General features: G+C 37.1%; 1 protein-coding gene across 9 annotated transcripts in view; it reads right to left on the minus strand.

Annotated features, from left to right (window-relative positions):
• BCLAF1 (BCL2 associated transcription factor 1) overlaps window positions 1–13100 on the minus strand; it is a 33150-nt gene that overhangs the window by 9192 nt on the left and 10858 nt on the right. For 8 of the 9 annotated variants that reach the window (XR_009555448.1, XR_009555454.1, XR_009555451.1 and 5 more), the window contains exons 5-7: window positions 11749–12417; window positions 11489–11658; window positions 630–738 (exon numbers count right to left, since the gene is read on the minus strand). Coding sequence is in view for 5 of the 9 variants with exons in the window: in XM_060239950.1 (XP_060095933.1) it covers window positions 630–738; window positions 11489–11658; window positions 11749–12417 (948 nt within the window). In the remaining 4 variants the exon portion in view is untranslated. Of the gene's footprint in view, window positions 1–629; window positions 739–11477; window positions 11659–11748; window positions 12418–13100 lie in introns of all 9 variants that reach the window. The other variant, XM_060239959.1, reaches the window with a different exon arrangement.

Here is a 13100-nt window from a genome sequence, read left to right on the forward strand (position 1 = left end):
TTCAAAAAATACAATCAACAATATGATTATAAACCATGTTTAAGAATAATATTTGCTTGTACGATCTCTTCTTACCATTTAGCAAATTTTGGCCAGAATCCAAAGAATTAATTAGGCCCACACAAGAAATTAAGAGTAGAACTTTCTGTGAACAGCTGACCCTCATGCTATATTACACACAGCTTTTGAAAACGCTTCCCAGCTTCAATAGTAAGTTTGCCTTGTGGTATGAGAGGCTGTTATTGGAGAAGCAGAAACCACCCTTGGGTTGACAGAATGACTTACATAGTTCTTTGGCTCCTGAACATGAAATTTAAAATAACCCCTGTATATACAATTAACATTTACACTGAATAAAACAATGGTATGTAAACATGTCAAAAGTAGTACATGTTTCACACAACATTTTCTATTACTAAAAAAATGTAACAATTCAGTATGTACTACACAATGTAGATATCAAACTTTGCATCAGAACCTCTGCCCCATTCTTCTTTCAATTATTATTATTTACTTAAAAAGAAAAATAAGTGGGTAATTTGCTAAGAAATAATATCTCATTTGATACATGAGTGGATATCTGTTAGTTCAGGTAGGCAAGTAGCATACGGAGCAATAGGATACCACACCTGTGAATTTCTGGGCTCTTTTGCCGGGTGCTATGTTCTTCAGTAGCCTTCTGATAAGCAGTGAACCTCTCACTTAGGGTCATCATGCCAGCCGACTTGAAATATTGTTCTGTTGGTTGCAGAGGACACATACTGTCTAGTTAACATAGATATGTCTATTCATGGTACCCTACTAGAATGCAGAACAGGCAAAATAGTTCATAAAATATGGCAAAAGTTAAATTTTATTTTCAACCTGTTTCTCAGTGAATGTCAACACACAACAACTACTACCTTTTTAAATTTTGCTTACATTTATGTGCTGCCAGTACAATTATTAAGGCAAGAACCATATATGTTTAATAGGGAAATGGCTGTTTACACTGGACATCTTAAAGGTTTGCCAGCAGAAAAATATTACAATGCATCATTAGTATTTGCATTAGAATTACTGTATTTCAAAAAGGTTATCGACTGTATGAAGAGCTACTTAGTCTTGATTTGATACATTCAATGCCATCTTGTACACACTAATTCAGAACTAAGTCACCTTGAAGTCAGTAAGGTTTACTTCCAAGCAAAAATATATATAAGACTGAGCTGCACAAGCCGTTACTTAAACACACACATACACAAACCTATTTTCTTCTTTTCAGAAGAACATATATTAAGGAAGACTCCAATAGTTGAGAATGTTTAAATGTCTGGCATTTTGGCAAACTTGACAGTATATTTAAAGGTTTTTTAAAAAATATATCTATATATAACCAGTGACCATTAAATTAGTAACAACCACTACAGTTTGAAAGACCAGTTCAACAGATGTGTTCAAATGTAGAATAGAAAAAATGTATAAAAATTATAAAGGATTATGAAATGTCACATATAAAGCAAGCTATCCGCTTAACAGTACATCTGTATCAACTTACCGCCCAACATCCAGCACATCTCTCATAACCAATCATTAAAACTTGATATGGCCACTACAAGGGTAGTGCCTCAATCATAATTCCATCAAACACAGGAATTTGAGCTAGCAACTCAGTTTTTGAGCCATTTTTGCCAGGAAGATAGAAGGTTCAACTTTGCCTGTTTGTGCATCTGTTATCTTTCAACAGCTATTTTACTTTTGTAATATGGATTTTGCCATTTCAAAACACATTCCAGGACCTAGTTGCAATGAAAAAGAAAACATCACTGGGCATTTTCAGCTCTATGTAAGTAAAGAGCTGTTTAGTCTAGCTTCATTGCACCAATAATGTAAAATTACTACAGTTTTACCAAAAAATGATTCACACATTCTTTTTGAAGTGTGCTGAAATAGTTAAATGACTTCTGAAGCAAATAATGATTTACACACATCAATAACTTGGCCACAGACCATATAATAGCTAGCTATCTGGTCATATGCTGTATTTTATATACATTAAAATATTCCATTTAAATTAAATATTTGCCAGCATGTTGTTAAGAGATTTAATTTGTAAGTTCCATTTATTCACTTCAAATCTTGGAAGAAATGTTAAACAGTTAAAGTTTAGTATTGTAAATGTTTTTATTGTTGTGAGCCGCCCTGAGCCTGCTTCAGTGGGGAGGACGGGATATACGGTAAATCTAATGAATAAATTCAAAAATTTGCCATTTTACAACAGTATAAAACCAGACAGTTTTCCATGTATTCCAGGCAAAAATCTTCTTGGCCAAATATGTACACTAAAAGGAATTCTAAATCATCAGAAAAAAAGGCAGGAAAAATATGGTTTGTGTTATCAGTGTGGCATAAACTGAAGTGTTGGCAGTTCTGTTTAGCACATTGACAACGATCACAAAAATGCAAACCATGTATCTGCTCCACATATAGACATCCTACCTAAACCCCTTCTTCCTCTATTAACAATTGGCAAATACAAAGTCAGGACATTAAGAAAAAGTGAGATATTACAAAAGAAATATTAAGGAAGTCCCACAACCATATTATTTATTCAATCAATTAGATCTCCCCCTTCCACCTCTATCAAGTCTGCTTAAGTACTATTACCCCATCTTGCTTTAAAATTACCAGAGGTGATTAAATTGCTCTTAGGGAATTCATTGCATATAATTTTGATATCATTTTTCACTGCCATCCAATTTTGATTTAGTTGAATTACACTTAAGGATGGGAGGAATATGAACTATGATTATAATAAAATTATTATTTTCTATCTGGATTCTACCTGTCATAACTAAAGATGAACACAGTTTCAACTCTGACACATTTATCAATAGGAAGGAGGAAACAAGACATGCAAAGCCAGCAGTAGCTCTCCATTTTTGGCCATTCTTTTTTGTCACTAAGCAAAAGGAGACATAACTGGAGAGAAAAATTATCCTTGGTAGCTAGTGTTTCTGTTAAGAGTATAAATATTGAGTTGAATTAGATATTTTCTAACCTCAAAGGAATTCTACTTATTATCCCACCGCACAATATTCCATGAGCACATTTTAGTATACATGTAGGTTGATTTTTGAGTCATACATTATTAGCCGCATCTGAGGAGACAATATTGTGATGAAGCCGAATGCTAGCGTTTGAGACTATTCTGAATCTTCTGTGCAGGTTTTCTGTGCTTGGATCTGGACCACCAGATTTATCAATACCAGAGCCATTATTTTCCTTTGATCTAATTATTTGAGCTCTATGCATAAACAATTGTTGGTGTTGTTAGAACTTCCATTAATATTATTATCACCTTGCCTAATCCCTGCAAGAGTCTGCTACGCTTTCCTAATTTTTGTTTGCTATGTTTGTCAACTAGAAGGTAGTTAGCGGGCTTTGTTCCTGGAGATCTGCTTTCCTCACTTCTTTCTCTAAATCTCAATGTCCTTCGAAGGGGTTATTTTATTCATCTGCTGCAGGAGGGAGTGGTTTGAATTTTGATTATAGCCTGTCTTCTGATCTAAGGGATTTCTAGATCAATTAATGGGGGCTCTACTGTCTTTTCTGCCTAATTCTTTAAGGGTGATTGTTCTAGCCTTGATTTAATCAAGGACTTCCTTATTATAGTGTTAAAAACTCTTGTCAAGTGCATTCCAAAATTCCTAATATTCCCTATATTGGAAGACATCATAGAGGGGATTTTAGGTGAAAAAAAAGTTTCTCCCTAAATACCGTTCTCCCTAAATACAGCCCTGAATTTTTTCTATGTATTTCAGATCTATGTAGTAATGTATGGCTGTGAGAGTTGGACCATAAGGAAGGCCAAGCGCAGAGGAATAGATGCTTTCAACTTATGGTGCTGGAGAAGACTCGAGAGTCCCTTGGACTGCAAGAAGATCAAATCAGTCAGTCCTAAGCGAAATCAACCCAGACTGTTTCCTGGAAGGTCAGATGCAGAAGCTGAAGCTCAAATACTTTGGTCACCAAATGAGAAGGGAGCACTCGCTGGAGAAGACCCTGATGATGGGAAAGACAGAAGGCAAACGAAAAAGGGGACAGCAAATGATGAGATGGCTGGACAGAGTTACTGATATAACCAACATGATCTGAGCAGGATGGTGCAAGACAGGAGGGTCTGGAGTGATTTGGTCCACTGAACAACAAAAAGGGGACATACCAGACAAATAAGAGATGGCTGAAACTATTTCCCACCCACCCCACAATCAATTTATCCATCTACCCTGATAAGAAAAGATGGTGTTCACAACCTGAAATTGATTTAATTTTAGTCTATCCTTTGCTTTGGAGGCTGACATAGAGAGGGTGTTACCCAACAAAGGCTCCCTCTTTGCAGGATGTTTTCCATTAACTGCCTTGGAGTAGTTGCATTTCTCCAAATTTTGAACTACTTCTTTATGGAAGAATTCAATAAATAATCAGTTATAAACTCCAGCTTTTCATATATTAATTTTAAAGTATCAGCTATAAGGATAGTCTGAGTGGCTAATAAATCAAATTCATCTGTTTTCCTTTAAATGAAGGATTCCATACTTATGCTTAACAGAGAAGGTCCATCTTCTGGATCCTGATTTAAACCAAGTCCCCCATTCACATCAGAATTATTCTCCAAAACCTCAAATTGATTTTTTGAAAATTTTCAAATCTACTTTGCTTAGCTTTTATAAAAGGTTAACCATCAATCTGTCATGCGTTTTTTAACTAATGTTAACAAATGAAAAAGAAGAGAAACCACCACCCCCAAACCTAGGTAATAAACCAACCAAATTCCTTGTTTTCAAAAGGGAAGGAGAAATGAGGATACAACCAGACATGCCAAAGCCAGCCACCATCTAGCTTAAACCCCCCTCTCACACATACACTAAATACATCTTTGAATTACAAAGAATAATAAAATACTAAATATAATTCATAGGACTTTAATAAAATAAATACAAACTAAAAACAGCCTGAAGGCCCGAACCAACCAAAGCTTAACCGGAAAGAGTTAAAATAAAACCTACATGCAGCTGCGGCCTCCACCTTGTCATGAAGGAGGGAGAAGACAAAAAAAAAATAAACCCCCACCATTGTCAGGGTTTAAACTAATAAATCTTCTAGGTCTTATGAAAGTCCAAGGTAGTCAGAAGACTACAAAAATAAAAAAGATAAATACAGCTAAAGAACTGCTGGAAATGCCCCACCACTCCCTACATGATTACATCTGATAGGAAATGAGACAATGGAACTGGCTGAAGACAAATAAATTCAAATAAAATTAAGGGGGGCAAATAAATAAAAGAGCATCTAAAATAGACTTATAATGAACACAAAGAAAAGGGAACAGAAGCAAATAGAAACTGAAAATTAGAGAATAAAGATCCTTGAAACAGAGCACAACCTAAAACTTCAGCTAGACTAGCACCAGAAACTGGAAGCCTGGTTGGAATCATCAGCTGACCTACAATAATATGATATTTAACCAAGATTTTTTTCCCCTGTATTACTACATTACAAGAATGCTTTCCACAATGGAATATTCCAGTTGCAATGAAAATAACAGCTCGTGAAGAAAATAATCATAAAACAAAGTAAAGTAAAGGTTAACCAATCCTAGTTATTACTTGCTCTGGCTGAGTGATTCTTCCTTCTAGGTAAGCAACCTGCCAGACTTACTGCTCAAGCTACATATGACACGTCATTAGTTTGTTAAAATGTTTCTACATTTCAAATAACATTTTCTAAAAAATGGCTGACAAAATATTTTCACATTCAAAGTAAATATTAGAATGTTTTGGAATACATACTAAATGTACTGAAGCTTTCTAGCTAAGATAATAATGCCTGGTACATTTTGCATTCTCTCATCCTGAGGAGCCAGTTACAGATATTAATATTAGTTCACATGCCTTGGATTCCATACATACATTTTAATGGTCTCAACGTTCTCTAGCAATCCCAAGCAATTTTACACATAAATTTCAAAATGCAACATTTTATGACTTCTGTGCTTGCCTTTACAGCCCACCCCTTTTCAGATCACTCTCAATGCACTCCTTGCAAACTAATCAGCTAGCTGCCACTTTGTGTAGATCATCTGAACAGATGCTGTGCTAGTCTATATCTACTCTCGAAGCTTTCTGAATGATGGATTTCTGCCATATCTACTATTTTTTGGCACAGACTAGGAGGAGTCTATACCAAGGAAGGGGCCCTATTTTGGGAAATCAAGGATATGTTGTTACCTCCCGTTATTCATATTCCTGACAAAATAAAGTATGCATACACATACTATTTGTTCTCTGACAGCACTGCGGTTACTCACATTTTGAGGATACATGTTTTTGGAGCACAGCCTTGCAAGGAGTACAAGGGGAAATCCCCAATTTAGCATTACAGACAGAACAACTACTGTTACCACCTCCATATCTCTTCCATGCTACACCATTTATCTTTGGTGCTATGTTATTTAGCCATATTTAGCCCCCTAAATTCCCTGTACAGCAGGGATTGCCAGCTGTAACAGTGCAATATGGAAACTGACAAACTTACAAGTCTATTCAGCATCCTAATTTAGCAAAGCTATTTATTAACATTAGGTAGGATAGGAGCATTAAGTTGAGACTGGATATTATCTATTGAACAGGACAATGTGGAATTAGGATTATAATTAAATTTATACTGCATTTATCCTTTGTATTATGCCATATACTGCCATAAACCAAAATCATCTGGCAGACAAAACAAAATCTAAGCAAATTATGGCTACAATCCAAATGTACATGCATACTGTTTGTTTACCTCATTCATACCCCACCTTTCTTTCCAATGGGAAACCAAAGTGGTTTACATTCTTCTCCTCTTCCATTTTCCCTCACAACAACCCTGTGAGGTAGGTAAGGCTGCAAATGTGCGACCATCCCAAAGTCAGTCAGCAAGTTTCTATGGCAGCATCCTAGCCCAACACTAACCAATATATCACACTGGAAAAGGATTTGTTTGCAACATTTATATCCTGCATAAATGGAAATGTATATACAGCAGAACAGAAGAGTGCAACTCAAAATAATTCTGAGGCTCATTTTTGTATTTTTACTAACTCAAGGAGACTGCAACTCCTAACAGGACAATCCCCTGTGCACAAACTTTCCAGCAGACTTTGTGTCACAACTACTCTCGTCTTTAAAATTAGAAAAGGTGCATCTTTTAACTTCCTTTTTATCGCTCCCTCTGGGTATGTAACACTGCCACCAAGAATTTAATTCCATTCTTATTATTTAACCTTTTCCATAGTATTGTACCTAAACTCTATGGCCCCTTCAACAGACTATGTGGTCCTAAGAATGACATTCTTAATGGCATATGATTCTGGGTTAACAATAAACAAAATAAAATGTTATTTGTACAAGAAGCACACTGGTTTCAGGATGTTTACAGCTTTTCTCTTCAGTACATAAAGTGGTGGATGTTAATAACTTCTGACTAAGTTGTCATACTCTTTCTCTTCACAATCACTTCTCTCATTCACATCTTCCTTTCTCTTCAGACTGCACCTTTTCCATACTTTAATATATTTTGTTCAGTTAAATCTATTTTCAATCTTTTAACGCAAGTTTCTGTCAGGTTCTTTCTCTCACACTCTTATAATATTTTGACAGCATTAGGCTTTGACTATCTCTAGTCTCTAATATGTCCTCTACATCAGTGGTTCCCAACCTTTTTGGCACCAGGGACCAGTTTTGCCACCACCGCCATGGCCCGCCCCCTCCCTTCCCCAGCACCATGCCCCCTCCCCCTCAGTTGTCTGCGCGATCAGAGGATTGACTTAGAATCAGCCCAGGCCCTGCTGAAGTGGGTAGAACCGAGCCTCATCACCCGCCCCCACCAGTGCATTCAGAGGGGCGCCACGACGAGGCTTGGGCTGCTTCGGCAGGGCCCGGGCTGATTCTAAGTTATTTGAAGAGTGCGCTGAAGGAGGCTTCCCCCCTCACCTCCAGAAGTGAGGGAGGTGTGAAACTCCTCCAGCCTGCTCATCAAACAACTCAGAATCAGCCCTGGCCCTGCTGAAGAGGGCAGGGCCAACTCATCACTCCTCTCGTCGCAGGCAAGGGAGGGGACAGAGCGCAGCACAGCACTGGGGAAGAAAAGGGAGGGGATGGCCTGTGGCGGGGAGCCAAGCCTCGTTGTGTGGACGGGGCAATGGAGCGCAGCGCTGCGAAGGGCGAGCAGGGAGCTGGCAGCCAGTTGTTAACAGGCAAGGTGGGGGGCAATGGGGGCCGGGTGGATGTCAAGCAGGGACACTGGCGGCCCGGTTGCTAACGGGGGGTTGGGGAGCCCTGTTCTATATGTATTACTACTTTCTTCCTTAGAATTCTAATGCTTTTCACAGCACTCTGTTGGATTTTTATCAGAAGACTGCTCTTTCAGTTCTGTTGACTGAACTTTACAGAAGTGAGCTCTCTCAGACTTTGTTTTTTTTGCTGACTGTTAACTGCTGTTTGCTCTGTCTCTCTCCAAATGTTTTTCTCTTAGCTCCTTAGTCATCAACCAGTCACTTCACTCACTCACCCCCTCTTTCACTTTCTTTCTCTTCTGAAATTTACCAAACATTTAAAGGAACACACACCTAAAACTTTAAATAATTACAGCTTGTTTCATATTCTACCACACAGGGAGGAAAGTAGGGTTTTAATTCCCCCATGGACCTCGTCTGTTTTCCTTCTTCCCTAAACAGCCACCTTGAAGATGCCAGGCAGGCATCTCTTTTGCTTATTTTGCTCAGACATTTTTGTTCCAGGGGGCTTTCTGCTTATTGTAATGGGCATTTGTTGCAGCATATTCAGTTAAGTGATGATTTTATATTTTAATACTTAACATGTTTTTTATGTTATTCCTACTTGTCATAATTAGTCGGAGCCAAATATAAATATTTTAAAGAAATACTGCTACATTAAGACATGAGCATTACATTTTAAACTCTTTTTAACTCTTTGTTATTTTCTTCTTTCTGTGTTGCATACCATGCTGTTTTCTCTTCCTTTCCATATGTCTATATCCTAACTTCACTCATGTATCATTTTTCCTCTCCACATTACTTATGCCACCACAGATCTATCTGCACTGCAAATTACTCACATTTTTCTTCATTTCCCTGTACCTCTCTGCACATCCCTCTCAGTTATCCTTTCTGTTCTTAGGTTCTGCATCCCATTATTTGCTCTTGTTCTCCATTCTGCTGTAGTTGTTAGCTGCTTCTTTCCTTTCTCTATCAAACTAATTTCACTTATCCCATCTCAGTCCCCACTCCGAGTTTTAGGCGAGGAGAATGACATTGGCATCTCCCTCCACCTTTACTATTTTGATGGGGCTGGTTGGGTCTAGAGATGAAAAGGACTAGAAAAAGAGCTTTTTCTAACTGAAAAACTGGAAACTTTTGAGAAATACTGAAAAGAAACTATTAAGATATTCTTTCAGAAGAAGGAAAATATTTGCTAAGGGAAGGTTCTTCTCACTCAAAATGTACTGCATGAAGTATTAGGGATTTTTCAATTTTTACAATGGAAAACAAGGAAATATTGAAGAGCAATGAAAAAGCCTCCTAGGACATATTTTCTCTTTTGAATGAGAAAAATCTTGTCCAACAAACCATTTCACTGATTCCAGATGTAGAACACAAAGAAGTCTGAGGACTTTGAGAAGTACTGAAAAAAACCTTATACTGTTTACATATACAATATTTTCAAAACAATTTATTTAATGATGAATTTGTTTAATGATGAATAATCATTAGTATGTTGTTAAAGTATGTTATTAGTATGCCTAATAGTATGTTATTAAAGAGTTCAATGTTTTCATGAAGTTAATATGTGCTATATATACCTCTGCCCTTGAAGACCCTCTATAAGCTGGTTAGTATGGAATGCTGCAACCGGAATGTTGAGTAGGTCATAGGGGCCACAATACTCCCATCTTGTTCTGTCTACAATAGCTCCCAGTTTGCTTCTAGACCCAATTCAAGGTGGTAGTAGTGACCTATACGGCTTGGGGCCAGCACACACGAAGGGCGTGCATATTCACATACAAGCCTACCTGTCCACTTGGGTAATCTCCAGAGGTCCTGCTTCACATGCCCCCACCATCTGAAGCTAGACAGATAGCAATGCAGAAAAAGGCATTCTTGGCTATGGCATCAAAACTTTGGAACTCTCTCCTCGGAGCATTATCTGTCTATTCTTCTCTTTCACCAGTGCATGAAGATTTACGTTTGTTTTGAATTCCCCCACTCACTGTTATTGGCCCTCCTCCCTGGTTGTGCTATCTGTATTTATATATTTTATTGAATTTGTTTAAATATTTTACTTTAAATGCTATTTTAATGTCTGAAATGTTTTAATGCTGAAATGAGTTACAAATTCATAGCCCTTATTTGGGTTGAAAGGCAGCACAGAAATGTTTTAAATAATTTTAAAAATTAATATTCAAACATGCTGGTAATTTCAGTTCAAATAATATAATGTATTTTACTTTGCAGATAGCAAAAAAGATGCTTATGTATGGCAGAATGCCTGTAACCCTTTCAAGTAAGACTTGTAATTTTTCCTATAGAAATTGAAAATATTTATACTTTTAATTCAATAAACATGCCAAACAGTACAGTTTTATATTCTGTGCTGCCAAGGGGGAATGGTTCTTGTTCACTAAGGGGTATGGAGGCAATAAACAGACAAGCAGTAAAGGAAAATAGACAGATTTAATTAAAATCTCCTATGATTCTCAAGAAAGAAAATCAGAAGAGTATTGATAAATAATGCATGTTATGCTGCTTAGAAGAGATGTTAATTAAATCTATTTACCTTCAGTGTTTGTGAGTTTATTGCCTCCATACCCCTTAATAGACAAGAATCACTGCCTCTTGGCAATACATAAGCCAAGTTGTAAGTGGTGCCTTTTATGTTGCTCAATCAGTAAGAGTTTTAAATTTGATTGGAAAATAAGTATTACATATATTTCAATTTTCCCCATATTAATTTTTTTTACACACACTAGGGGGGTGGAATCCCCATGTGGCTTCAAAATTACCAGAAATTTTACATGTCTAGGTGGGTCTTGAATGTTTTCACAAGAATAGTGGAAAGGAAAAAAATCTAGAATTCTCCCAGTAAGCCACAAATAGAAAGTGCTCATGAGCTTCATGTTACACAATTTGGCCTGCGACAATAGTGTTAATAATGCATGAAGCACAAAAGTAACATTTACAACACTGGCATAATTCCATTAAAAGTTTGTCATACTTATAAAATTTATATATTCATTTCGGAATGATGCACAATTTTATAATGCCTATGCAAAACAGAGGGATGTATACAAAACCCAACACAAAAATACAAAGCTTGGAATTTTGTACACATTGCATTCGGTATCACACAATGCCATAAATACTACTTGCTTTGTACTACTTGCATACCTTTGACATGATGGACTAAGGACACAATGTGCTGAATAAATGACTCTGATGTGCTTTTGCTGGCTTGTGGTAGCTTAATGTGGTCAAAGATGGATCGGAACTCTTGCTCCTTCTTGACCGAATGGACAAGCGTACTAGCAAGCAGCCTGTCTTTAGTCAAGGATGCAGGTCTATGATGCATAACACACAAAAACAAGAGGTTTATGACAGAGCAACTTCTTCACAGATAAAGCAAAATTATTACAAGCTATGACAATTACCTGTTTGAATCATCAAGTGGCACCGGGGCCATTTTAAGTTTCACTTCAGGTCGATGGGAGTCACTGGCTATCATTTTGATCCTAAGTGGGCTCTCCTCCCTGAATGTAGATTTTTCTCTTGCATCCAAATTCTTGTGAAGAGGGGGGCTATAATCAAAGAGTTCTTTGAGCTTCTCAGACTTTACCTGCTCAGGTGACTGGGCTTCTTTCTTCATCATTCTCTCAGATATTTTCTCTTCTTCCTTGTGCTTATCTTTTAGTGAACTAGGCCTCTCTACTACATAACCAGTTGTCTCTTTAAGCTTGTAGGTTTTATCTTCCCTAAAACCTTCGCTATCTCTATTTGTCTTCATAGAGATTTTAGATTTGTACTTGGAGCCTTCCTCCTCAGTATTCCGGTGAGATGCAGCAAAGCTCTTACCCTGATCTGCCAGAACAGACTTTCTGAACTGTCTATAATCTTCTGTCTCCTCCGTCTCCTCCCCGTCAGAATCATTAAATTTTTGTTTCCCAGATTCTTTATCCATATAGTATTCCAATGCTTCCTGATCTTCCCATTCTCTTTCTCCCTCTGTCCTGCCCTTTTCTGATCCTCTCTCCTTTGGGGTATCTTTCTCCCTAGTATTACCTCTATCAAGCAGGTACACTCTAGATTCTTCATCTGTGTACCTGTGGATATCAAAGGAGAAGATGACAATTTTTAACTGCCTTAATTCAGCAGCATTTATCTTCTGGCATACCACCACTACGGAATTCAACAACTGTCTGTATTAGTACAACTATTATAACATTTTACATATTGACTCTTTATAAAAAGAAATCTTTCTATCATAAATTCAAGACTTTTCAGTGTTAAAATAGCAAGCAGTAATTCTTGGAACATGTAAACCACTTCTTGCACAAAATCCTGCTTTTTGTACATTTTATACCAACAAGAAAGATAAACTACTTTTCTTTAAAAACACGCTTCTAAAACCTAATATTCAGGGCCATGGCTAAGACAAGTTGTAGGCAACACATGTAATGAATACAGAAAGCACTGGTTTGTTTCTCGGCACAATTCATAGTGGTAGTTATTTCCTTTAAAAGCCTGCATGAACTAGAATTATTATCAGATTATTATCATATATTCTAATAGCCAGATATATAAATCCAGTGATGGGTGCTGTGAAAAGAGATTTTTCAGCAAACCTGAAAAATGCCCCACATTTGAAGAAAAATCTGAAATCTAAATACATCATGAGAATGATAGAGAAGTAATAAAAGGAGCATCTGTGGCTTTAAGAAATGGAAACTCTCAGTGGCTATTCCTAGGTAATCACAGCATTCTAAGCTTGGTGTCCATGAATAAG

Source organism: Heteronotia binoei, chromosome 1 (assembly GCF_032191835.1).
Source record: "Heteronotia binoei isolate CCM8104 ecotype False Entrance Well chromosome 1, APGP_CSIRO_Hbin_v1, whole genome shotgun sequence".
Classification (NCBI taxonomy): domain Eukaryota; kingdom Metazoa; phylum Chordata; class Lepidosauria; order Squamata; family Gekkonidae; genus Heteronotia; species Heteronotia binoei.